The sequence below is a fragment of the Lagenorhynchus albirostris genome, chromosome 6, assembly GCF_949774975.1.
Source record: "Lagenorhynchus albirostris chromosome 6, mLagAlb1.1, whole genome shotgun sequence".
Taxonomy (NCBI): Eukaryota; Metazoa; Chordata; class Mammalia; order Artiodactyla; family Delphinidae; genus Lagenorhynchus; species Lagenorhynchus albirostris.
In genome coordinates this window covers 114,818,670-114,843,886 of record NC_083100.1, presented here as the reverse complement: position 1 = coordinate 114,843,886, position 25,217 = coordinate 114,818,670, and the positions used below count along the sequence as shown (strand labels likewise).

The window sequence follows — 25,217 nt, the reverse complement described above, 5'->3', positions numbered from 1 at the left end:
TAGTGCTCAAGTCAAGTTCAACAGTGTGACTTCCTCAAGATTTCATTAAGGGGGACTCTTCTGGAAGCAAAAACCTGTACTTCGTATTGTTGACCAAATGGCTTTTTAAGATGAAAGTTAAGTCGTTATTTTAAAAAAGAAAGGAAGAAAAATGTCTTGAAAAGAGGCCCTTTTGATCATGCTACTTGGTAACTCAGCCTACCTCGCCAGGTTTCGAACTACAAGTCCCAGAGGGCAAAGCGCCACTTCCTCCCTGTACTAAGGGCGGGAATCAAGCGCCTCGCTGCATGATGGGAACAACAGTTAATTTCCGTATGATGGAAAATTTAATTTTAGCGGGTCTTCATTTTTCAGAAGAGTAAATTAGAAGGTCCTCGAACAAGGCGCGGACGAAGAACCCATACAGTAACATTATCATCTCCATGGGGAACGGACCAGGTTCCTCCAAGGGAAGGTTTTAACCGCAGCCGCGGCTCCCGCTCAATTTTCCCAGTAGTCTCCTTTCCGGTCGTGTCGTGCGTCATTACCGTTGCGCCTTCTCATTGGCCGGATGACAGGTGACGGCGCCTGCGCACTGAATTCTTTTGAGGGTCGTGGGCAGGCGCCATTTTGGCCCTAGAGGTGCTTCTGGGAAGTAGTGCGGTGACCCACACACCTTGCCAGCCTTCCGGGTACGGCCTCGTCTGCCCGGGCTTTCTAGGTCGAAGTGTTCGCGTCTGCAGCTGTTGCTGCCTTAATCTCCGCAGCCTCCAAGGCCTCTAGTCGGGTGGGAGCCTCTGAGCACCGGGCCGCGCCGTCGGTGGTCACAGAGCCGGGAAGGAGGTGACGGGGGCGGCGCGGGGCGCAGACACTCCCCGCCGAGACCCGCCTGCCATGGACTCGGAATATTACAGCGGCGACCAGTCAGGTGGGGCCCGGACCTAGGGGACAGGGCTGGGGGCGGAGCGGTTACTTGGCCGGGCTTGGCCTCGCACTCCCGCGGGGGAGGGGTGGGGAGGGGAGGGACGCCCCGGAGACTTCCCCTCCGCCGAACGGGTCTAATGGGGAGTGAGGCTGAGCGCTGAGAGCCCGCCGACGGGCTGCGGCCCCCGAAGTTAGAACCTCGGAGAGGGGATTTTAGAGGGACAGTTGTCTTTTGAATCGGCGAAGGACGTTGCTGCATTAGGGAGCCACTTCCATACATCAAAAACTGTGTGCAAAGTACGAGGGAAGGTCTACTGATAGGGGATTTTTTTCAGGAGTTGAGAGTGATTTTCGAGAATCCGAGGGAGTTAGCTGTTCAGTGGGGTTGCAGGATCTTATGTAGACTTTTCACTAGGAGTTGGTACTAGTTTGATCTCTCCTGCAAACTAGTTTCTCCCATTAAAGAACAAACACGTAGGACCCGTATTTGAGTTGTATACATATTTTACAATAAGACGTGTTCCTCTGGGGCTTACTAGCGATTTTTGTTCCTTTCCTTCACCTTGAGATCTTTCCCCTTTCTCCTCACTGAAGTTCTCCTTTCTTTTCCTGTTTAGTCTGTAAACACGGCCCCCCCCCTCTGCTAACACCGTGCTAGCCACCGGAGATCCAAAGACGAATAAGGCAGAACCTCGTGGGGAATAAAAACGTTACTTTTGCTTTTCTATTGTGTCCTAGTTCCATTGAGTATTCTCTATCAAAAGGGCTTAAATAATTTTCTAAGCGTTAATTACTCCATTGTGTTTTGAGTTCACTTCGATTCCTTATCATGTGACGGCGAATAGTAGTGACTGCAAACACGTTTCCAAACACATACTGCTCTTTTGCTTTAAACGGTTTCCTGATGTTTTCAAAAATAGTTGTCAGTTCATTTGTGTTTTTAAATTACTTTTAAATAAGTAATCATATGTAATATGTGTATATAACAGGCTGAAAGACATGAAAAGTTAGCAATTTCCTGACTTTTCATTTTTTTAGCCATTTTTTGACGTTCATCCCTGTATTCCTAACTTATGCTATCTCGTTGCATCATTTTTAGGCATTGTGTAACGATTTCCTATTATGCTAGGACAGGGTCTTAGCCTCTCTGTGCCCTCTTTCCCCCATATTCTAACCATTGAAGCATAAGTTTTCGTTACACTTCAAAATTTTTTATGACTATATGATAAGAATATTAAATATTAAATATATATGTTCTTTACTCCTTAGCTAAGTAGAGAAGCTCATTAGTATGATACTGATTTCATTCTTACACATTTTTTGATTTTCCTATAGTTGAGTGCTTCATTTTAAAAAATTTATTTATTTTTAGTAAACTCCTAACCAAGGCTTCCCATATTCTCCAACAACTCTAAATTCTTCTCAGTACAATTTTCCTTTGTATTTTTAAAGTATTGGTTAAAGATAGGTAACAATTCATTTTATAACAGTATAGTAGTATATGCTTTACTTTAAGGAGTTTACACTATTTCTGGACTGGAGTTCCTTGTGCTCTTCATTCATAAACAAATACTGTACCAGACAGTGTTCTGGGCTCCAGGGATTCAGCAGTGAACCAAAAATCCCTGTTCTTTTGGCACTTTCATTCAAGCGAGGAGAGAAGCACATTAAACAAAACTAACTTGGAAAGTCATGTAGTACATCCGAAGGTGGTAAGTAAGTGCTATGGAGAAAATAGACTCAGTTATTTTAACATAAAGTTGAAATAAAGTTCACACTATTAGTTTGTTGACTTGGTCCTTAGTGATATTTATTAAGCTTCATATTCCTTTAATGATATATTCTCGCTGCCACATGTGTCAACAATACAAGTTATGATTATTGGTATTTATGTAAGTATTGTACTGTTGTCTTATTCCCAAATTAGCATCATTAGTTATGCTTCATCAGTGCTCTTACACTTGTTCTTGCTCTTACATTTTTCTTGATTCATTGTGTTCATTTCAGTTGTAGATGTCGTCCATCTTACACCTTAAGTGGGTTTTTGTTTTATTTTTAAGCAGATGATGGTGGCGCTACCCCAGTACAGGATGAACGGGATTCAGGGTCAGACGTTGAGGATGATGTAAATGAGCAGCACTCTGGATCAGACACTGGAAGTGTAGAACGTCATTCAGAGGTATTGGCTAAACAACATCTTTGGGGAGGCTTTTCCCTTGCATATTCTATGAGACCTGTTTTATTTAGGAGTTGTAGAGACCCTGTCTTAGGGTCTAGGCTTCAAACCCTTCAAAAATGATAGAGAACTGCTTTAAAAGTAAATAAATAGGGATAGTCTGGTTACTTATGAAATCACAGGGAAATAAGTATTGATTGAGTCCCATTTTGGATATTAGGCAGTTTCAACTGTGCTTATTGATTCAGAAAATAGGCCAGGCTTTTGATAGTTGACTAGGCTTCCCCATTCCCAGAATGATGTCTTAGTGGGGCAGTGCGGATTTGCAATCTGAAGAAACATCAATTGAAATAGAAAGTTATGGTGGTTATCACCTATTAAATTTATATGATTTTAATTTGCTTCCCTGGTTATACAGTCTGTACTGCACAATGTTAACAAAATAAAATTGGGACTTCTTCCAATAATTCAGGTGTAAGTTTTTGGTAAACACAAACTGAAATGTAGGAATGATAAAGATGGCCAATATACCATATATTTTGCTTGACTACACATGCACAGAAAATTGTCCAATTTTAAGTAGTAGATGCAGTTGTTAGAAATTGTATTATTTACTCTGTCCTTTGACATATCACTAGTATATTCATATATCCAACAAATATTTTTTGAGCACCTGCTCTGTGTCAGGCTCTTTTGAGTGACTAAATGAGGTTCCACTGCCACGAAAATCCTCTCCTTGGATTTATTTTCCAGCAGGGGGAGAAAGACATTAAACAATATACACTTTTTTAAAAAAAATTTTTTTATTTTTGGCTGCATTGGGTCTTCGTTGCCGCACACGGGCTTTCTCTAGTTGCGGTGAACGGGGGCTACTCTTTGTTGTGGTGAGCGGGCTTCTCGTTGTGGTGGCTTCTCTTGTTGCAGAGCACTGGGCCTAGAACGCATGGTCTTCAGGAGTTGTGGCACGCGGGCTCAGTAGTTGTGGCTTGTGGGCTCTAGAGCGCAGGCTCAGTAGTTGTGGCGCATGGGCTTAGTTGCTCTGCAACATGTGGGATCTTCCTGGACCAGGGCCAAATCCATGTCCCCTGTCTGTATTGGCAGGCAGATTCTTAATCACTGCGCCACCAGGGAAGCCCTCCACACTTCTTTTTAAAAATTGTAGTTTGTTAGGAGGTGATAAATGCTGTGGAGAAAGAAGAAAGTTTGAACAGAGTGAAGGGTGCCAAGGTGGAGGGCAGGCTTTAGTGTTAAATAGGGAGGTACACGTAGGCCTTATTGAGAAAGTGACATTTGAATCAAGATGTGGAAGGAGGTGAAGGAATAGCACGTGTCTATGTAGGGGATGAACATTCCTAACAAAGATCTAAGGTGGTAGCCATTGTGGCTAGAATAAATAGGGGGCAGGTGAGATCAGAAGTGAGAGGAAGGCTTATCTTTTAGTTATTTTGACGTCGTTCAGTTTTTGGTACACTCTTAAGCATTTAGACTAAATTCTAATTAAAATGTAATTGATAGGTAGAAATTATTTGATAACATAAACATTGTTACAGTTTATTTAGTGTATAATATCTTAACTTTCCATTTTGGAAAACAGGAGATTGACTGATGGCTTCATGCTTCAGTTATAAATGTATAAATGTAGTGTTGACTTTCTTTTTTTCAACTACTTTTTTAATGAGATGGATTCTAAATAAATAAATGTGCATGTTGAAAATTTGGAAATCATATAAAAGTTTAAAGAAGAAAATTGAAGTCAGCATACTCCTGTCACAGAAATGACTTAACTTTTTTACATTATTTCTCCTGCATTTTTGTTCTCATTATATAGAACGTATGTATACATTTTAAGTTACTTGTGTTTTTACTATATATGTTACGTATCAATATAACATTTTTATCTCTTCACTTAACATTATACTTAAGTATTTCCCCATGTTGTTAAAGATTCCCACTAAGTGTAATTTTTAATGGTTGCATAATATTTCATAATATGGATGGACTATTATTCAACAGTTTCCTGATTATTAACATTTAGACTGTTTAGCTGTTATAAATGAAGTCTGCCATGAACATATTTTTGTGCTTTTCGTAGATTTTCCCCTCCAGGAGGGTTATCCTAATTTGCTAAACTTCTAGTAGTTTGAGTGCCAATTGTACCCTTGAAAGAGTACAGTTATATTAAATGGAGCAGTGCAGGTTATAGCCCCCAAACTTAAAAGATGTGTATTAGTTTCCTGTTGCTGCTATAGCAACCTGATATAAATTTAGTGGCTTAAAAAAAGAGATTTGTTTCTTACAATTCTGGATGTCAGAAGTCCAAAGTGGGTCACACTGGGTTAAAATCAAGGTGGCACCAGGGTTGTGTTCCTTCTCTAAGGGAGAATCTGCTCCCTTGCCTTCTCTAGCTGTACAGGCCACTTGCACTCATTGGCATATGGCTTCTTCCTCCATCTTCAAAGCTAGAACTGTAGCATCTTTAAATCTCTCAGACCTTAGCTTGTGTTCTCACATGTCTGTCTCTTACTCTGACCCTTCTGCCTCCCTCCCATAAGGACCCTTTGTAATTATACTGGGCCTACTCAGATAATCCAGGGTAATCTTCCTATCCTTAATTACATCTGCACATCCCTTTTGCATATTTACATGTTCTGGGGATTAGGATGTGGACATCTTTTGTGGGGGCATTGTTTTGCCTGCTGCAAGATGGTACTCACAAAGTGATTTTTCCAAATAATGTTTTTCCCGTTTGCATTTTGGAGTTCAGGCTAGTGTGGTTTGTTTTTTTGGTTTGTTTTTTAATTCATTTTATCTATAATACTCATTCTGCATGTGTTTCTTTAGATCTCTAAGGAAACTGTTAAAAAAGATCAAGATAATATTTTAAAACAATGCAAAAAATATGATGAAAAAAAATCAAAATCTTAAAGTCAGGATCAGTAACAGTGCTTTACTGGTCCATATTGGAGCCTGAAGCAAAAGGAAGACTTAGTCGTATGTATGCTAGTATTTAAATTTTGATATTTTTTTCATCACGGATTTTTGTGTCAAATTTGACCTTTAAAAATATCACCTTTTTTAAAAAATATATCTTTATTGAGATAAATTTACATACCATACAATTCACCCATTTTAAAGTATGCAATTCAGTGGTCTTTAGTGTATTCACAGTAGTACAGCCATCACCATAGTCAATTTTAGAATATTTTCATCACATTGAAAAGAAACCCTTTAGCTGTTACCTCCTTATCACCCCCACCCCCCAACCCCTCCTTGTTCTGGACATTTCATATGAATGGAATTATATAACATGTGGTCTTTTGTGACTGGCTTCTTTCACTTAATGCTTTCAATGTTTATCCAAGTTGTAGCATGTATCAGTACTTCATTCCTTTTTGTGATCAGTAATATTCCATTCTTTGGATGTACCATATTTTGTTTATCCATTTGTCAATTGATGGACATTTAAGTTGCTGCTACTGTTTTTTACATTTGCTGCATCAGTTTACATTCCCACCAACAGTGCACAAGTGTTCCCTTTCCTCCCCATCCTCCCCAACACTTGTTGTTTCTTGTCTTTTTTTTTTCTTTGCGGTACGCGGGCCTCTCACTGTTGTGACCTCTCCCATTGTGGAGCACAGGCTCTGGATGTGCAGGCTCAGCGGCCGTGGCTCACGGGCCCAGCCGCTCCACGGCATGTGGGATCTTCCCAGACCAGGGCACGAACCCGTGTCCCCTGAATCAGCAGTCGGACTCTCAACCACTGCGCCACCAGGGAAGCCCTCTTGTCTTTTTGATAAGAGCTGGTGTGAGGTAATATTGTAGCTCTGATGTGCATTTCCGTGATGATGATTGATCTTTTCATGTGTCTGTTGGTCATCTGTATGACTTCTTTGGCCAAATGTCTATTCAGATCCTCTGCCCATTTTGTTATTGGGTTATTTGTTTTTTTTAATGTTGAGTTGTATGAATTCTTTGTGTATTTTGGATATTAACCCCTTATCAAATATATTTTTTGCAAATATTTTATTCTGTTAAGTAGGCGGCCTTTTTGTTTTGTTGATAGTTTCCTTTGCTATGCAAACTTTTAGTTTGATATAGTTCCTTTGTTTACTTTAGCTTTTGTTTCCCTTTCCTGAGGAGACATATCCAAAAAACATGGCTAAGACCAGTGTCAAAGAGTGCACTGCGTGTGTTTTCTTCTAGGAGTTTTATGGTTTTAGGTCTTACATTTAAGTTTTTAACCCATTTTGAGTATACTGTTGTATATGGTGTGAAAGTAATCCAGTTTGATTCTTTTTCATGTAGCTGTCCACTTTTCCCAACAACATTTATTGAAGAGACTATTTTTTCTCATTGTATATTCTTGGCTCCTTTGTTGTAGATCATTTGACCATATATGCATGGGTTTGTTTCTGGGCTCTGTATTCTGTTCGGTCGACCTATGTGTCTGTTTTCTATGCCAGTGTTAACACTGTTTTGACTACTGTAGCTTCGTAATATAGTTTGAGATCTAGGCATATAATGCCTCTGGCTTTGTTCTTTCTCAAGATTGTTTTGGCTATTCAGTATCTTCTGTGGTTCCATAGAGATTTTAGGATTATTTTTTCTAGTTTTTTGAAAAATGTCATAATTTTGAAATGGATTACATTAAATCTGTAGATTGCTTTGGGTATTATGGTCATTTTAACAATATCAATTTTTCTAATCCATAAGCACATAATAGCTTTCTTTTTATTTGTGTCTTCAATTTTTTTGATCAGTGTCTTACAGTTTTCAGTGTACTCTCCTTGTTAAATTTATTCCTAGATTCTTTTACTATTCTTGAGGCAATTATAGATGGGATTGTTTTCTTAATTTCTTTTTATAGTTCATTGTTAGTGTAAAGAAGTGCAACAGATTTTTGTATATTGATTTGTATCCTACAATTTTACTGAATTCATTGATTATTTCTATCAGTTTTCTGGTGGAGTCTCTAGGGTTTTCTCTATATATTATGTCATCTGCAAATAAAGACCATGCTACATCTTCCTTTCTGATTTGGATGCCTTTTCTTTTTCTTGCCTAATTGCTAAGCCTTCCAATACTGTGTTGTATAAAAGTGAGAGTGGGCATTCTTGTCTTGTTCCTGATCTTAGAGGAAAAGCTTACACCTTTGCACCATTGAGTGTGATGTTGGCTGTGGGCTTGTCATATGGCCTTTATTATGTTGAGATACATTCTCTCTTTACCCAGTTTGTTAAGAGTTTTTGTCATGAATCAATGTTGAATTACTTTTTTTTTGCATCTGTTGAGATGATCATGTGATTTTTAGCTTTCATTTTGTTAATATGGTATATCACGTTGATTGATTTGTGGATGTTGAACCATCCTTGCATCCCTGGAATAAATCCCATTTGACCATGGTGTATGATTCTTTTAATGTATTGCTGAATTTGGTTTGTTAATAATTTGTAGAGGATTTTTGCATCTATGTTCATCAAGGATATTGGCCTGTAATTTTCCTTTCTTGTGTCCATGTCTGATTTTGGTATCAGGGTAATGCTGGCTTCATAAAATGAGGTTGGAAGTGCTCCCTCCTCTTCAGTTTTTTGGCACTCTTTGAGAAGGACTGGTATTAATTCTTCTTTAAATGTTTGGTTGAATTCACCAGTAAAGCCATCTGGTCCTGAACTTTTCTATGTTGGGCGGTTTTTGATTACTGATTCCATCTCTTCACAGTAATCAGTCTATTTAGATTTTCTGTTTCTTCATGATTCAATCTTAGTAGATTGTATGTTTCTAGGAACTTATCCATTTCTTATAGATTGTCCAGTTTCTCAGCATACAGTTCTTAGTTTTTATTATCCTCTGTATTTGTGTGGTATCAATTGTAATGTCTCCTCTTTCCTTTATAGTTTTCTTTCCATCCTCTTTTTTTTCTTGGTAAGTCTAGCTAAATGTTTGTCTATTTGTTTATCTTTTGTAAAAAAACAGGTCTTAATTTTATTGACCTTTCTATTGTCTTTTTAGTCTCTATTTCATTTATTTCTGCTCTGATTTTTGTTATTTTTTTCTTCTAATAATTTTGGGCTTAGTTTCTTTTTTCTAGTTCCTTGGGGTGTAAAGTTGATATTTGAGATATTTCTTTTTTTTTTATGTAGGCATTTATTTCTGTAAGCTTCCCTCCTAGAACTGCTTTGCTGTATTCCATAAATTTTGGTATGTTATATCAATATTTCCATTTTCATTTGTCTCAAGATATGTTTTGAATTCTTCTTTGACTCATTGGTTGTTTAGCAACATGATGTTTGATCTCCACATGTTTGTGAAATTTTCAGTTTTCTTCTCGTACTTCTCATACTTATACTCATTTCTACTTTCATACCATTGTGGTCGGAAAAGAAGTTTGGTATGATTTCAATCTTCTTAAATTTATTAGGACTTACTTTGTGGCCTAACATATGATCTGTACTCGAGATTGTTCATGTGCACTTGAGAAGAATGTGTACTCTGCTCCTGTTGGATGGAATGTTCTGTAAATGTCTGTTCAGTCCATTTGGCCTAACGTGTGGTTTAAGCCCAATATTGCCTTATTGATTTTCTGTCTGGATGATCTATCCATTATTGAAAGTGAGGGATTGAAGTTCCCTACTATTATTGTGTTGATAGCTTATTTCTTCCTTCAGGTCTGTTAATATTTAGGTGCTCTGATGTTGGGTGCATAAATATTTACAAATGGTAAATCCTCTTGTTGGATTAACTCTATTATCATTATACAATATAATGACTTTCTTTGTATCTTATTATAGTTTTTGGCTAAAAGTCTATTTTCTCTGATTATAAATATAGCTACCCCTGCTTTCATTTGGTTTCCATTTGCATGGAATATCTTTTTCCATCCTTTTTTTTTTTTTCAGTCTGCGTGTGTCCTAAAAGCTGAAGTGAGTCTCTTGTAGACAGCATATGGTTCAGTTTTTGTTTTTGTTTTTCCCATCCATTTAACCACTCTATCTTTTGGTTGAAGAATTGAGTCCATTTACATTTAAAGTAAATATTAATAGGTAGGGTCTTATTATTGCCATTTTGTTCTTTGTTTTCTGACTGTTTTGTCATTCCTTTTTTCCTTCTCCTCGCTCTCTTCCATTGTGGTTTGATGATTTTCTGTTAGCGGTATGCTTAGATTACTTAAAAAAAATTTTTTTTGTATATCTAGTATACCTTTTTGCTTTGTGGGTTGCCATGAGGCTTATGTAAAATATCTTATACCAGTCATTTTAAGCTGATAACTTCAAGTACATGCTGAAGTTACACATTTTTGCTCTCCCCCACATTTTATGTTTTTGATGTCACACTTTGTCTTTTTCTCTAGTGCACTCGTTAACAAATTATTGTAGTTATATTTTTAATACTCTGTGCAATTTTAATTTCTTTAATAATATTTTTACTATGGTTTTGAGGTTTTTTTTTTTTTTAGTGGTAGCTGTAAGATTTACCACATATATTAATCAGAATCAGCTTCAGATTTACGGTAGCTTAATTCCAATGGTATATAGTAAGGTTAGTACTATGTGGCTCTATTCTTTTTCTCTTTTTGTAATATTATTGTTATACATATATTTATTAATGCTAAAATCCAACAATGCATTGTTATAGAAGTTATTTCCTTAGTGTAATACAGGTTTGTTCCCACCCACCTTCTTTCTCCTGTCATTGGTCTTATGTATTACAGGTCCAGCAAGACAGTATATACCTATTACTTTGTGCAACTGTTATATAAATCAGTTAAATTAAGAAAGGAAAAAACATGCATTTATACTGTCTTTCATAATTACACAGTTACCTTTACTGGTGCTTATTGTTTTTTCATGTGGATTCACTGAGGTCACTTGCTTTCAGCCTGAAGAACTTCCTTTAGCAGTTCTTGTATGGTGGGTCTGCTTGACAAATTCTTTCCTTTTCTTGGTTATCTAGAAAAGTTTTCATTTCTTTTTTGTTAATTATTTTTGAAAGATAGCTTTGTTGGATATAGGATTCTTAGTTGATAGTTTTTATTTGAACACTTAGAATATGTTATCCCACTGCTTTCTGCCTCCATTGTTTCCATTGAGGAGTCAGCTGTTAATCTTACTGGGTTACTCTTATAGGTGATGAGTCAAATTTCTATTTCTATATATATTCTCTATTTGATATGCTACTGTCATCATGCCTTTATTTTTTTTAACATGTTTACAAATGGCCACTTTGAAGTCTTTTCCTGATAAATCTGATATCTGGTTGCTCACACAGGCAGTTTCTATTGCCTGCTTTTTTCCTGGTTATGGGTCATACTTCCCAGTTTCTTTGCATGCCTTTTATTTTATTGTTGGAAACTGGACATTTTAGAGTAATTGTTTAGTGACTAGCTGGATGATTTTAGTGAATACTGTTTCCTCACCCGCAGTTTTAAATCTCTGGTGTTGCATCCTCAGAGATGTGCAGTTTGGGACCTGCTCACAGTCACCTGGGACGACGGTGGTGTTAGTAGGGCTCTTTTTTGCTCTTTCTCTGACCACAGTCAGCTGTTAAAACTCCACTGATGGGGCTTCCCTGGTGGCGCAGTGGTTGGGAGTCCGCCTGCCGATGCAGGGGACACGGGTTTGTGCCCCGGTCCGGGAAGATCCCACATGCCGCGGAGCGGCTAGGCCTGTGAGCCATGGCCGCTGAGCCTGTGTGTCCAGAGCCTGTGCTCCGCAACAGGAGAGGCCGTGACAGTGAGAGGCCAGCGCAGCGCGATGAAGAGTGGCCCCCGCTCGCCGCAACTAGAGAAAGCCCTCGCACAGAAACGAAGACCCAACACAGCCAAAAATAAATATAAATAAATAAATTTTTTAAAAAAAGAAAACTTTAAAATATAAAATAAAAATACAGCTTGTAGATTTCATCTGCATAGAAAAGTAGTGTTCCCTTCCTGAGGTTCTCACAGGAAAAAAGTAGTATGTGGGACAATCGAGGAAGAGGTTGTTTGGAAATGCCACATAGTTTCTCCTTGTTTTCTGACTGTAGGCAAAGCCTAGTGGGCACAACCATCCATCTGTCATTGAAGTTGGTGGCAGCCCTGTTAGCTCCAACCTTACTTTGAATTGAGTAAAGATGGCAGTCTGTGGTCATTTGGATCTTTCCACAGAGACGTTGTGCTAGTATAAGGAAAGTATTCCTATGGGGAGTAGATCAGAGCCCGTAGAAGATTCTTGTTGGCTTTGGCCGTCCTTGTTTACCCTGTTTCTTACCAGTTCTTTTGATTCCATCTACACTTCTTTTTTTTGTGTTTGGTTTCAGCCTTTGTCTTTGAGTCTACCAAATTGAGGAGAAGAACATTGTTTTGCTTTGGTTCTTTTTTGTTAAGCATTGTCTTTTGGGTTTGTTTTATTTCAGTGAATTTAATTTGAGTATCTTCTGTATACTGAAGGTAAAAGATTTTTTGATCTTAAGATCATTTTGATCTTAAGGTCATTTATTCAATCATATTATGAAGATAAATGTGTAAAAAATCACCTTTCAGTGAGGTAGAGATACAGGATGCTATGGGGACATGTAAGAAGGAATGACTGACCAGCTCAGCCTTCATAGATGATGTATTTGAGCTGAGTCTTGAAGGGTGAATGTTTCGTAATTAATAAGATATTTTTGTTATAAATGATTAACAACATGTATTGAATGCTCACAGGCACATGCTAACTACATTACATGCCTTTGGTCCTCTGAACGGCCCTCTAAGTTATAGAAACTATTTCTGACTCTGTCATATTGAAGAATTGAGGTTTTGAGAAGTTAAGAAAATTTCCCTAGATTACACAGTAGAAGGTGGCTGCGAGCTAGGGTTTGAACCCCAGGTCTTACCGACACTAAAGTCCACGTTGTGAACTGTCACATTATATGGGGCAGAGTCCATTCTACCTAGAGAGGAGGATGGAAGAGGCTTCAGGAAGGGGGTATTTTTGCCTAGTGTTGAGGTATGAAAAGGACACGGTGAGGTAAAAGCATGGAGGTAACAGTGAAGTTAGTGGTTCCATGTGTCTGCAGTAAAATTATAATGTGTGGTTAGAATCACTTGGATTAGATGTCAAAATGCAGATTCTTTGACCTCTTCCCCAAACTGACTGTATTAATATCTGGAGGTGAGAAGCACAAAAATCTGTATGTTTTCCTCCAAAGCTCCCCAAGTTATTCTTATGCAAAAGTTTGGGAACTGCTGCTGCAGCACATAGGGTTGATGGTGGTGAGAGGGCAGAAATGAGTCTGGAGAGGTAGGCAGGAGTTTGCTTCATCATTATAAACTTTTCTCAGAAATTATTTATTTATTTATGGCTGCGTTGGGTTTTCGTTGCTGAGCACGGGCTTTCTCTAGTTGCGGCGAGCAGGGGTTACTCTTCGTTGTGGTGTGCGGGCTCTAGAGCGCAAGCTTAGTGGTTGTGACGCATGGGCTTAGTTGCTCCGCGGCCCGTGGGATCTTCGCGGACCAGGGATGGAACTCGTGGCCCCTGCATTGGCAGGTGGATTCTTAACCACTGCACCCCCGGGGAAGTCCCCATTATAAACTCTTAGGCTTTGTGTAGACATTTTCTTTTTCTAGTACTCATCAGGAGTGCTTCTGTTTTTGACTGATTCTAAGATCAACCAGCTCTAAGATCAACAAAGGACACTGGTATACATCTTCATTTTGTTATGTGTGTGTGTGCTTGCTGTAAAGCTGGAGTTTCTCAGAGTCAAAGCCTTGTAGCATTCCAGGACCTACCCTGGATTAACAGCATTGTGTAGTAAAAACTGGATTTCCCAGATTCTTCCTTATGCTTTTAAGATGATATGTATTGACAAACTCCAAGACGAGGATTTCAAATATATCTTCTGGAACTAAAGTCCAGTAAAACATGTTTTTGAAAATGCTCCTATACATATTTCTTCATGGAATTTACTGTGTGACTTGTTGTTGAATGTTTTACCAATTTATGATGGAAGGTTGGAATGCAAGTTCAACAGTTTTGAGTTTCTTTTACTGGAAACAGGTGTCCTGAGTTGTTTGGTTCTTTACAAGGACTCCTGTTTGACATTCTTATACTACTTTGTAATTTACAAATTGATGTTTGCCTTTACAGCAGTTTTATTATTTATTTTGTAATTTAAAAATGTTAATTATCTCTGTGCATGTATATTATGGCACTGGTCATAAAGAGTGTGTTACTGTTTGATTGCTGAGATAAACGATCAGATCATTCATTATGGGTAACCAGAAGTTATTTATAACTACAATGTAAATGATCATAAGAGGGAAGTGTGAGGCATTACAGACATTTCTAAAGCCTCTGCGGGCACTTAGAGTGCTCAATTTCTCTGACAGGTAAAATTAGGGATTTTTAAAAATATCATTAAGAAATAGCATTTAAATGGCAGCTTCTACTATTGATTTGTTGTACTCATATTTGACTTTTTAAAAACTGTATTTTGGATATTTTTTAAGTTTGCAATTTAGACTAATTGCTGAAACCAGTCTAAAATTTTTGAGTAGTGTTTTGATAACTTGTAAGCTTAACTCTTTTCCCAAATCCTATGATGTCTTCACCTAACTGCCTTCTTTAACTTGAGTCTGTCGACCAGTACTTTCTTACTGCAGTGATTTCCCACGTTTTCCCCACTGTGCCACACATAATGGATAGATACTCAGGATTTTATGAGACTCCTCAAAAATTGATGGGAATTCATAAGTTTCACAATCGTGAATTACATGTAATGTCCTTGTAATGGTTGCTTGTTTGGAATGCATACACCATGTGTTGGGAAGTCCAGGGTAGAGTGTAACAGATAAGTTTTGGGAAGACTACTCAGTTCATGGTATCTCTCGTTTCTTTGGGAGTGGCTCCCAGTGCTGTGCCCCTGCTCTGGCATTGAGTCACAGAGTAACGACATCCTCTGTTGCCGTGGCCCGTTAGATTATGTCTCCTGGGAATTTAAAATTTAGATCCTGGACACTGAAATTTAGCAACGTGAGAGCTGAGTCATGTTATTGATAGTGCTCTAGTGAAAGGTCCTTGAGTTTCCTTTCCTAAGCTTCTGAGCTGCCTTGGTTCCTACCCTTCTTGAGCCTTTAGCCATTTATTCCACTTTGATTTTGGAAAGATTGTTCTTTTTTTCTGGAGCTAGCCTGAGATGATTTCTGTTGTTTGCAGCTGAGTCACACACGAACATGTTGTTAGAGTTATGTCATGTGTATGCCATGGAAAGCATTCCAAAAGCCAGTTAACAATTTCCCCTTTTGCCTCCTGCTTTAGTTGCCTCTGCTGGTACCTGTATGTTTCGTCTTCTGCCCTCAGTAATGCAGTTAACTTCTTAATTCAGTCATCACAAACTAATTCCCAATACCTGTTGTCTACACACCTTTTATAGCTTAGTCTCATATAGATCACTTCCGGTAGGCTTTCAGAATGTCACACATACCTTCATAACAGTGCATGTTATACTGTATTGTTATGGTATATTTGGCTGGCTCATTAGACAACATTTCCTTAAGGTCAGGCACTGAGACATGTTCAGCCTTGATTCCTAGCACCTTGAACGTAGTAGACATTAAACAAATACTTGTTGAGTTAATTATTCCTCACTTTAAATTATTCTCATTTAACTCCTTTTATTAAATGAGAAAATTAAGTAATTACTTTCTTACACAGTAAGTAAGTAAGTAAGTAGGTAAGTAAGTAATTACTTAGTAAGAATTTACTGTGATTTTGTATATACCAGACACCATTCTGTGCTCTGAAGCACAGAGTGTGCCTTCTCAGTGAAGAAAACAGACCAAAAAATGCCTGCCTTCTTAGGGCTTACATTCTGGATAGTTAATTTTTTCATCTATATTCTTTTAAAATATAAAAGAATTAAATTCTGAAGTATGGCCAAGAGTAAGCTTCTAGCAATATATAGAGTACTATATCTTGTACTGTATCAAAAGGTTCTATGTTATTTCTCCTGTCCTAATTTAATAAATAACTGCCAGTTTCATTGGGGTAGTAGGATGTATGACTGACAGGGAATCCAGTGCTATGCTGTGAGTGTCCCGTGATAATAAAAGAAAAATATCTTTGGGAAATTTGAAAAGCTTATTATTTTAGAAAGTTTCCTGAATGTGTTATACTTGAATGAATATGTATAGCAGTTACTGTATCTTTGGAACTCTGTGCTATCAAGATGGCAATGAAATATGGAGGGGAAAAACCCTCAAACATATTTTATAAGCTTATTTTATAATTTTTTGTACTCTTTCTGAAGTTGTAGACACAACATACTTAATCTTCTTTAAATGAGCCCGAAGCAAGTTAAAGTGTGGGTTTTGTGAAAACATTTTAATGCCTTTTATCTTGTCACTGTCTGTATATTCTCTTACTGCTTAATTATTTCATTGCGTGATATGGTGGGCATATACTTTATTAAAGGCTCTTTGTTCCTTGAAAATTGATCTGTGGTAAGTTCAGGAAATGTCCGTCATATATTCTAAAGAAAAATATTTGGCTCAGGGCTTCCCTGGTGGCGCAGTGGTTGAGAGTACGCCTGCTGATGCAGGGGACACGGGTTCGTGCCCCTGTCCGGGAAGATACCACGTGCCGCGGGGCGGCTGGGCCCGTGAGCCATGGCCGCTGAGCCTGCGCGTCCGGAGCCTGTGCTCCGCAACGGGAGAGGCCACAGCAGTGAGAGGCCCGTGTACTGCAAAAAAAAAAAAAAATTTGGCTCAGTAAACTTTTAAGGGGGAAAACCCAAACACAGAAGTACTTTACTTTTTAAGCCAGAATATTAATTACCATGTTACTGAAAGTAAAGATATTATTATAGAAGGGAAAAAATTCCCCACATTCTAGTTATTAGTATTTTGGTATGTTTAGTTTTATATATTTTTCTCCGCATTTAAAAAACATAGCTATAATATCAAATTTGTACCCTAGAGTTTTCAGATTACTTCATATAACATTATTTGTTAGTATAGCTAGATTAGTCAGTGTTTTCCCTAAAACTTAAACTTTTGTGCCAGGGTTACTGGATATGTGTCCAAGACTGCTCTAAGCCTCAGTTTTCTTATCATGAAAAATACTCTCGTGAGGAGTAAACTAGCAGGAGAGACCCTAACATGGTATTTGGCTCTGTTAATTGCTCCTCTGCTCCTCTCCTTATTTGTTCAGATTCACTTGGGAGAATGTGCCCCAAGTATAATCTGGCCCTTTAAGTAAAGTAAAGTTTTATAGTTCTCTTCCTTAAAAGAACGTTAACGTTATAAAACCCAAGAATGTTCCTTTTTTAAGAGAACTTGGGTACATGTTTGCTTGTATGTACTTAAAGAATATATTTAGGAGCTAGAATTATATGAGAAAGTTAAGGTTTATTTTTTGTTGTTGTTTAATCTAGCTTTTCAAAGTATAAGGTACCGTAGAGTAATCTGGGGGTCTGTGCTTTACAGATTCATGAAGGCAGGTTATCGTTCCTCATTTTGGGATCTAAACCATGCTACCATTTCACAGATGAATGGCCTTTTTAAAAGTGGGATGTTTCTATATACGTATAGGATGAGAATTCTACATTTAAGCATGCGTATTCCTGCTTTTTTTTTTAAGCTGAAAATTTTTAACATTTTTACTACCAAAGCTTTTTTCACACTTTCCTAATTTTTTCTCCCTTGATTTTTCAGAATGAACCTAGTGATCGAGAAGATGGTCTCAACAAAAGACATCATGTGACAGACTCTGAGAACGATGACCCCTCAAATCTTAATGCCAGTGACTCTGAAAGTGAGGAGCTTCAAAGGCAAAAGGACAGCGACTCTGAATTTGAGGGGCATGCAGAGCCTCCTGCGAGTGATTCTGAAAACGAGGATGCCAATCACCATGGGAGCGACTCTGAGAATGAGGAGCCCAGGAAGCTACCTGTGAGCGACTCTGAAAACGAGGAGCTGCTTAATGGGCACGCAAGCGACTCCGAAAATGAGGATGTTAGGAAGCCCCCTGCCAGCGATTCAGAGGTCGAAGAGCTCCCCAAAAGTCCTGCCAGTTACTCGGAAACAGAGGATGCTCTAAAACCCCAAGTCAGTGACTCTGAGAGCGAGGAGCCCCCAAGACATCCAGCCAGTGACTCGGAAAATGAGGAGCTTCCCAAGCCTCGAGTTAGTGACTCTGAAAGTGAGGAGCTGCCCAAGCCTCGGATCAGTGACTCAGAAAGCGAGGACCCGCCAAGGCAGCAAGCCAGCGACTCGGAAAATGAAGAGCTTCCCAAACCCCGTATCAGTGATTCGGAAAGCGAGGACCCCCCAAGGCACCAAGCCAGTGACTCGGAAAATGAGGAGCTTCCCAAACCCCGAATTAGCGATTCGGAAAGCGAGGACCCGCCAAGGCACCACGCCAGTGATTCTGAAAATGAGGAGCTTCCCAAGCCCCAAGCCAGTGACTCTGAGAGCGAGGAGCCTCAGAAGGGGCCTGCCAGCGATTCAGAAGCCGAGGCTGCCCCCAGACACAGACAGAAGCCGGAGTCTGACGAGGACAGTGACGGGGAGAATAAGAGAGAGGACACAGAAATGCAGGCTGACCCCTTTCATTCAGATGCCCATGTAGACAGGAAGCGGTTCAACAGTTCTGACAGCGAGGAGGAAGAACCAAAAAGGCCCAAAATTGACAGCGATGAGGATGAAGAAAAAGAGGGGGTGGAGGAGAAAGTGGCAAAGCGGAAAGCTGCTGTGCTTTCTGATAGTGACGATGAAGAGAAAGCATGTAAGAGACTATTTTGGGCTGTTTATCCTTAGCTTTACTTTTATTTATTTATTTATTTATTTGGCTGCATCGGGTCTTAGTTGAGGCACACGGGCTCTCTAGTTGTGGGACGCGGGCTCCGTAGCACACGGGCTCAGTAGTTGCGGCACGTGGGCTTGGTTTCCCCATGGCATGTGGGATCTTAGTTCCCTAATCAGGGATTGAGCCTGTGTCCCCTGCATTGGAAGGCAAATTCTCCACCACTGGACCACCAGGGAAGTCCCTCCATAGCTTTACTTGTTGTCTAAGCTTATAACTATGAAGCATTGTTTCTTTTCCTGGAATGTTAGGTCTGTATTCTCTTATTCAACTTGATGTTCTAAAATATCACCAGGACACTGGTTTTCATTGGCAAGTGTTTTGGTTTTTTGTTTTGGTGTTTTTGGCTGCACCATGTGGCTTGTGGAATCTTAGTTCCCCCACCAGGGATTGAACTCATGAGGTTGGCAGTGAAAGCCTGGAGTTCTAACCACTGGACCACCAGGGATTTCCCTCATTGGCAAGTCTTAATATTAAATTTCCTTTGTTGTTCTAGCAGCATTTGTTAAGTTCTGACTGCCTCGAAATGATAAACTAGACTGCATTGCAATGGCAATATGAAAGATTTCTATGAAAATAAAAATTTTTTAAAAGATTTTTTATTTATTTATTTTTGGCTGCATCAGGTCTTAGTTGCGGCGTGTGGGATCTTTCGTGCAGCTCGCAGGCCCTTCGTTGTCCGCAGGCTTCTCTCTAGTTGTGGCTTGCAGATTTTCTCTCCCTAGTTGTGACGCACAGACTCCAGGGTGTGTGGGCTCTGTAGTTGTGGTGCGCGGGCTCCAGAGTGCATGGGCTCTGTAGTTTGCAGCATGCGGGCTCTAGTTGAGGTTTGCGAGCTCAGTAGTTGTGGCATGAGGGCTTAGTCGCCCCGTGTGGGATCTTAGTTTCCTGACTAGGGATCAAACCCACTTCCCCTGCATTGTAAGGCGGATTCTTTACCACTGGACCACCAGGGAAGTCCTTTTTTTTTTTTTTTTTTACTGGAAAGGGTAATGTTTCAAAAGAATACTTTTACATGAAAACCCAACCTTATCCAGAGTTAACTGTGGTCTCTTTGACAGCTAATGCACTACATCCCATCTAGACAGTGACCGAGCTCCCATGGGTACCTGTCTTCAGTTGTTAAACATTGTTGAATGCCCAAATTCAAGGAAGTTTCCGAGGGACTCTATTTAGAGACTCCATGTCTCCACAAAATATTCCAATCTTTACTACTTGATTACTTTTTTATGAAACATCTTTTTGGGAAAAGGCATTTCTTTATAACCCGACAGTTGTTAAAGGAGAAGGGAAAAGAGCACCACATGTGCAGTTTACTAAGGTAGATGAGAAATTCCAGATTGAGCAGTGATGGATGACTGAGGAACATGGGGATTCCACAAAAGAATATCCAAGCCTTTAGAGTTCTGCTAATATTAGGCAGCATAGAAGGGATTCTACTCTTATTTTCTCTGTTCCCCCAGAGGAAAGGTAGCTATTGATGCCAGTCTTCATCTTTTGGCCACTTTTTCCTATATAGCAGATAATTGTAAGATGACTCTGCATCTTTTAGCTATTTATTTATTTTTTATTCTAAACAGTGTGTCATGAGGCCTTTGGTTTTGGCCACGTACTGACATTTTAGAGCACCTGTTGTACTTAGTAATACAGTGACTGTGATGGAGTAAGATTAATGATGATTTTTTCTTCAACAGCAGCAAAGAAGAGTCGTGTTGTCTCTGATGCAGATGACTCTGACAGTGATGTTATGTCAGACAAATCAGGCAAAAGAGAGAAGACGATAGCATCTGACAGTGAAGAAGAAGCAGGGAGAGAATTGTCTGATAAGAAAAATGAAGAGAAGGACCTGTTTGGGAGTGATAGTGAGTCAGGGAATGAAGAAGAGTAAGTGGCAGTGTAACCTGAACTTCCCAGGGTTCATACAAGGCGGTAGAGAGGGGTTTGTCTTTCAGGGTTTTTAAACTTGTATTAAAATTCCGTGTTGAGGTGTAATACAATATACCCTGCCTAATTTCATGACCTTGGGGCATTCAGGATTTTAGGTCCTGAACTATTGCTGCATGCTACAACATGGATGAACCTCAAAAATATTATTTTAAGTGAAAGAAGTAAAGAGGACATGTTATCTGATTCCACTTATGTGAGGTTCAGGAACAGGCAAAACTAATCTGTGGTGGTGGAAATCAGAGTGGTGGTTGCCTCTGGGATGTTGATAGGGGGGACTGACTAGAAAGGGCCACAAGGGAACTTTCTGGGGAGATGACTGTTCTGTTAGGGTAAGGGTTACGTGAATGTGTCAAAACCCATTGAGATGGACACTTGAGATCTGCATGTTTTACTGTTATTAAATTATACCCTATTAGAAAAATATTTTGATTCCTATGCAAATGAGAAGAAAGCAAATGAAAGTTTTTTATATTTTCTAGAAATCTTATTGCAGACATATTTGGAGAATCTGGTGATGAGGAGGAGGAAGAATTTACAGTAAGTATTAGATGGAAAGATTTCCTCTTTGATTATGCTATGCTTTTTTTGTTTTTATGGCAGTGGGTGTCTAGTAGGAGATTCCAATAAGTAGAAATAAATAGCTATGATGTATCCAGTAGAAAAATCTAGAACAAAGGTATTCAGAAAGTGAAATAAAGGGGTCTACAAAGACATAAAAGGAAAATAACGGGCAAAATTGAATTAAAGGGAGGAAGGAACACATTAAGAGACAATGAAACGCGCTTTATAATGCTAAAGAGAAAGAATCACAGCAGTTACGGAGCTTCTGATGATAGCAATGGCACGTGAGGTAATTTGGACCAGCCCTTCTGCTAAGGACAACTACAGAAGCTAGACAAAATGTTTAAAAAATATGCTCATCATCATAAGAACTAGGTAACAAAGAATTACTAAGCCAAAAACCAGCAAAAGATAGAAACCTAAAGAGGTAAGCTCAGCATTTAGAACTGCTTTTTCTGGGATGTTCATCTACTCAAGCTGAGAGGCTAAATTTATTTTTGATTGCCTCAAGGCTTAAGAGAGAAAACTGGAAGGTCGGGGCCTGCTGAGGTTAGAGGACCCTGAAAACCCCATGCTCTGGATTGAGACTGCTAGCATTTAGGGTGAACTGGAAGTTAGAATAGCCTTTGCTCAGATCTTAGGCCATCTTTGAGTCATCTAGCAACATAGAGAACCTCAATCTCAGAAGTTTTTTTGTTTTTTTTTTAACATCTTTATTGGAGTATAATTGCTTTACAATGGTGTGTTAGTTTCTGCTTTATAACAAAGTGAATCAGTTATATATATACATATGTTCCCATATCTCTTCCCTCTTCCGTCACCCTCCCTAAGTCTCAGAAGTTTGATTGCAGTGATTCTTAAACCATTGGCTGGCTCTCAGCCACCTGACATATGCAAACAAATCCTTTCAGGACAAAAGTAACATCATCACAGACCTCCAATTATTTCTGTAGTTTTTCAAATACACAGTACACACTTATCTGTAATATTTAAAAAGAATAGTAACAGCAGATAACAGAAATAGACCTAGGGGCTCTAGATATAGGAATTTTAGATATTGCCTTTAATATATATATGTTTAGCAAGGTAAAGGATTGAAAAGTTTCTTAGAGCAAACAGTTTTTTTTAAATACCTGAAAAAGAACCAAGTAGAAATTCTGGAACTTTGAAAATACAGTAACTGAAATTAAAAACTTGGTGGATGAGTTTAACAACAGATTAGACGTATTTGAAAAGAAAATGAGTGAACTGGAAGGTAAGTTAGAAGGAACTATGTAGAGGGAGTTCCCTGGTGGCACCGTGGTTAAGACTCTGCGTTCCCAATGCAGAGGGCCCAGTTTCAATCCCTGGTCAGGGAACTAGATCCCATGTGCATGCCACAACTAAGAGTATGCATGCCACAACTAAGGAGCCCACCTGCTGCAACTAAATAAATAAATAAATAGAAGGAACTAAGGAGCCCGCCTGCTGCAACCAAGACCTGCCACAACTAACTAACTAACTAAATAAATAGAAGGAACTATGTAGAATGAAGCATTGATATTAGTGTGGAAAATGTAAAAAATAAAACATAAATTATGCATGAGAAGGTTTAACAAAGTGACTTGGAATCCCAGAAGGAGGGGGAGGAAATGTATATGTGTGTATATATATATATATCAGAAACAATATTTAAAGAAATGATTCATAAAGCCATAGAGTCTAGAAGTTCTACAAATTGCAAGCAGGATAAAAACAAAGCAATCTACACTTAAATATTGGGTTGGCCAAAAAGTTCGCTCGGGTTTTCTGTAACTTTTTTAAAAAAAATTAATCATTATTTACTTCTGGTTGCACTGGGTCCCCACTGCTGCGCACGGGCCCTCTCCCCGTTGCAGCAAGCGGGGACCCCTCTTTGCTGAGACGTGGGGCCTCTCACTGTGGTGGCCTCTCCTGCCGCGGAGCATGGGCTCCAGGCGCGCAGGCCCCAGCAGCTGCGGCACACAGGACCAGCAGTTGTGGCCCGCGGGCTCCAGAGCGCAGACTTAATAGCTGTGGTACCCAGGCCCAGCTGCCCCGCGGCACATGGGATCTTCCTGGACCAGGCCCCGTACCCGTGTCCCCCGCACCGGCAGGCGGGCTCCCAACCACTGCACCACCAGAGAAGCCCGTAACTTTTTTTAAAATTAATTAATTTATTTGGCTGGGCTGGGTCTTAGTGGCGGCACGCGGGATCTTTAGTTGTGGTATGCAGGATATTTAGTTGCGGCACGCGGACTCTCAGTTGCGGCATGCATGTGGGATCTAGTTGCCTGACCAGGGATCGAACCCGGGCCCCCTGCATTGGGAGCGTGGAGTCATAACCAGTGGACCACCAGGGAAGTCCCTTTCTGTAACATCTTACGGAAAAACCTGAATGAACTTTTTGGCCAACCCAATACACCACAGGAAAATTGCAAGAAACCAAAGAAAACAGGAAAGTCTTTAAAGCAGCCAAAGGGGAAAAGATATTACATTCAGAGAGGCAACTGTTATTTTAATAGCTAACTTCTCAACAGAAGTAATAGAATCCAATAACTGCAAACTTAAAAGTTCTTCTATATTCAGTAAAAATTCTTTTCAGGAATGAAGATTCCCTGCTTATTTCATCTTACCAAAATGCCAACTGAAGGAAATACTAAAGGCAGAAAGAAAATCTCAGGTGGAAGGTCAAGGATGCAGGAAGGGAAAAAGAGCAACAAAAGCGTGTGGCTAGGTCTAAATGTGTAATGACCATCCAAAACAGAGTCACGTCTGGTGTGGTTTAAAATGCATATGAAATTAAAACATGACGGCAGTGACAGATTGGGTGTTTACATGGCATTGAAATGTTCACAGGTCTTTGCAAATGTATGTAAAAGTACATTAGTAGTCTTTGGTAAGTTAGGATGTGCATTGTAATCTCTAAAAAGACTAATGGAATGTGTAACTTCCAACCTAATAGAGAGGGAAGAATGAAATAATAGAAGCTAGTCAATCCAAAAGAAAGCAAGAAAAGAGAAAAAGAAATATAGAACAGGGGGACATTTAGAAAGTAGTACATAGTAAGATAGCAGATATAAACTTTGATAATATCAGAAATCACACTGAAATATATTAAGTGCTCCAATTAAAGGACAAATTAAAGACTGGATTTTAAAAACCAGCTATATATTAATTTTGAAATTCATCTGAAACAGAAGATAGAGTTGAAAATAAAAGGATGGAAAAAGGTACTCTCTCCGAACACTAGCCAAAAGAAAACTGGTGTAGCTTATATGAATATCAACGACGTAGACTTTAAGGCAAAAACCATTGTTCGAGATAAAGAGGGTCCCTTTATATTGAAAAAAGGGTTTAAAATTGTACCTAGCCGTGTACCTAGTAATATGGCTTTAAATATGTATAAGCAAACCAAAATTGACAGAACTGTGAAGAGAATGAACAGATCTGTAATCTAAGTGGAATGTAAACAATGGAATAATCAAGACCAAAAAACCAGGAAAGATAGAAAAGAGAAGTGTCTCTTTTTATATAATCTAGATATAAGCCCTTTGGAGATTATAAAAGATAAAAATATCTTCTGTTCAGTGGCTTGCATTTTCACTTTTTAAATGGAGTCTTTGATGAGCAAAAGTTCTTAATTTTAGTGTAAATCAACTTTACCAGTCTTTTCGTTTATGTTGAAAGTTTTTTGAATTGTAAGAAATTTTTGCCTATCCCCAAGGTTATAAAAATATTCTCCTGAGTTATTCTTTCGAAGCTTGATTATTTTATCTTTTTCATTTAGTTATATTGTCCACCTGGAA

The 25,217-nt window shown here is 39.0% G+C and overlaps 1 protein-coding gene across 5 annotated transcripts in view; it reads left to right on the top strand.

Moving 5' to 3' along the window:
• Positions 1-603: 603 nt before the first annotated feature.
• IWS1 (interacts with SUPT6H, CTD assembly factor 1) overlaps positions 604-25,217 on the top strand; it is a 44,113-nt gene continuing 19,499 nt past the window's right edge. Inside the window, exons 1-5 of one of the 5 annotated variants that reach the window (XM_060153075.1) lie at positions 604-907; positions 2,967-3,082; positions 17,754-18,825; positions 20,598-20,787; positions 21,330-21,387. In XM_060153075.1, coding sequence (XP_060009058.1) covers positions 874-907; positions 2,967-3,082; positions 17,754-18,825; positions 20,598-20,787; positions 21,330-21,387 — 1,470 coding nt within the window. In that variant the 5' untranslated portion in view covers positions 604-873. Of the gene's footprint in view, positions 908-2,963; positions 3,083-17,753; positions 18,826-20,597; positions 20,788-21,329; positions 21,388-25,217 lie in introns of all 5 variants that reach the window. The other 4 variants (XM_060153073.1, XM_060153072.1, XM_060153074.1 and 1 more) reach the window with 4 other exon arrangements.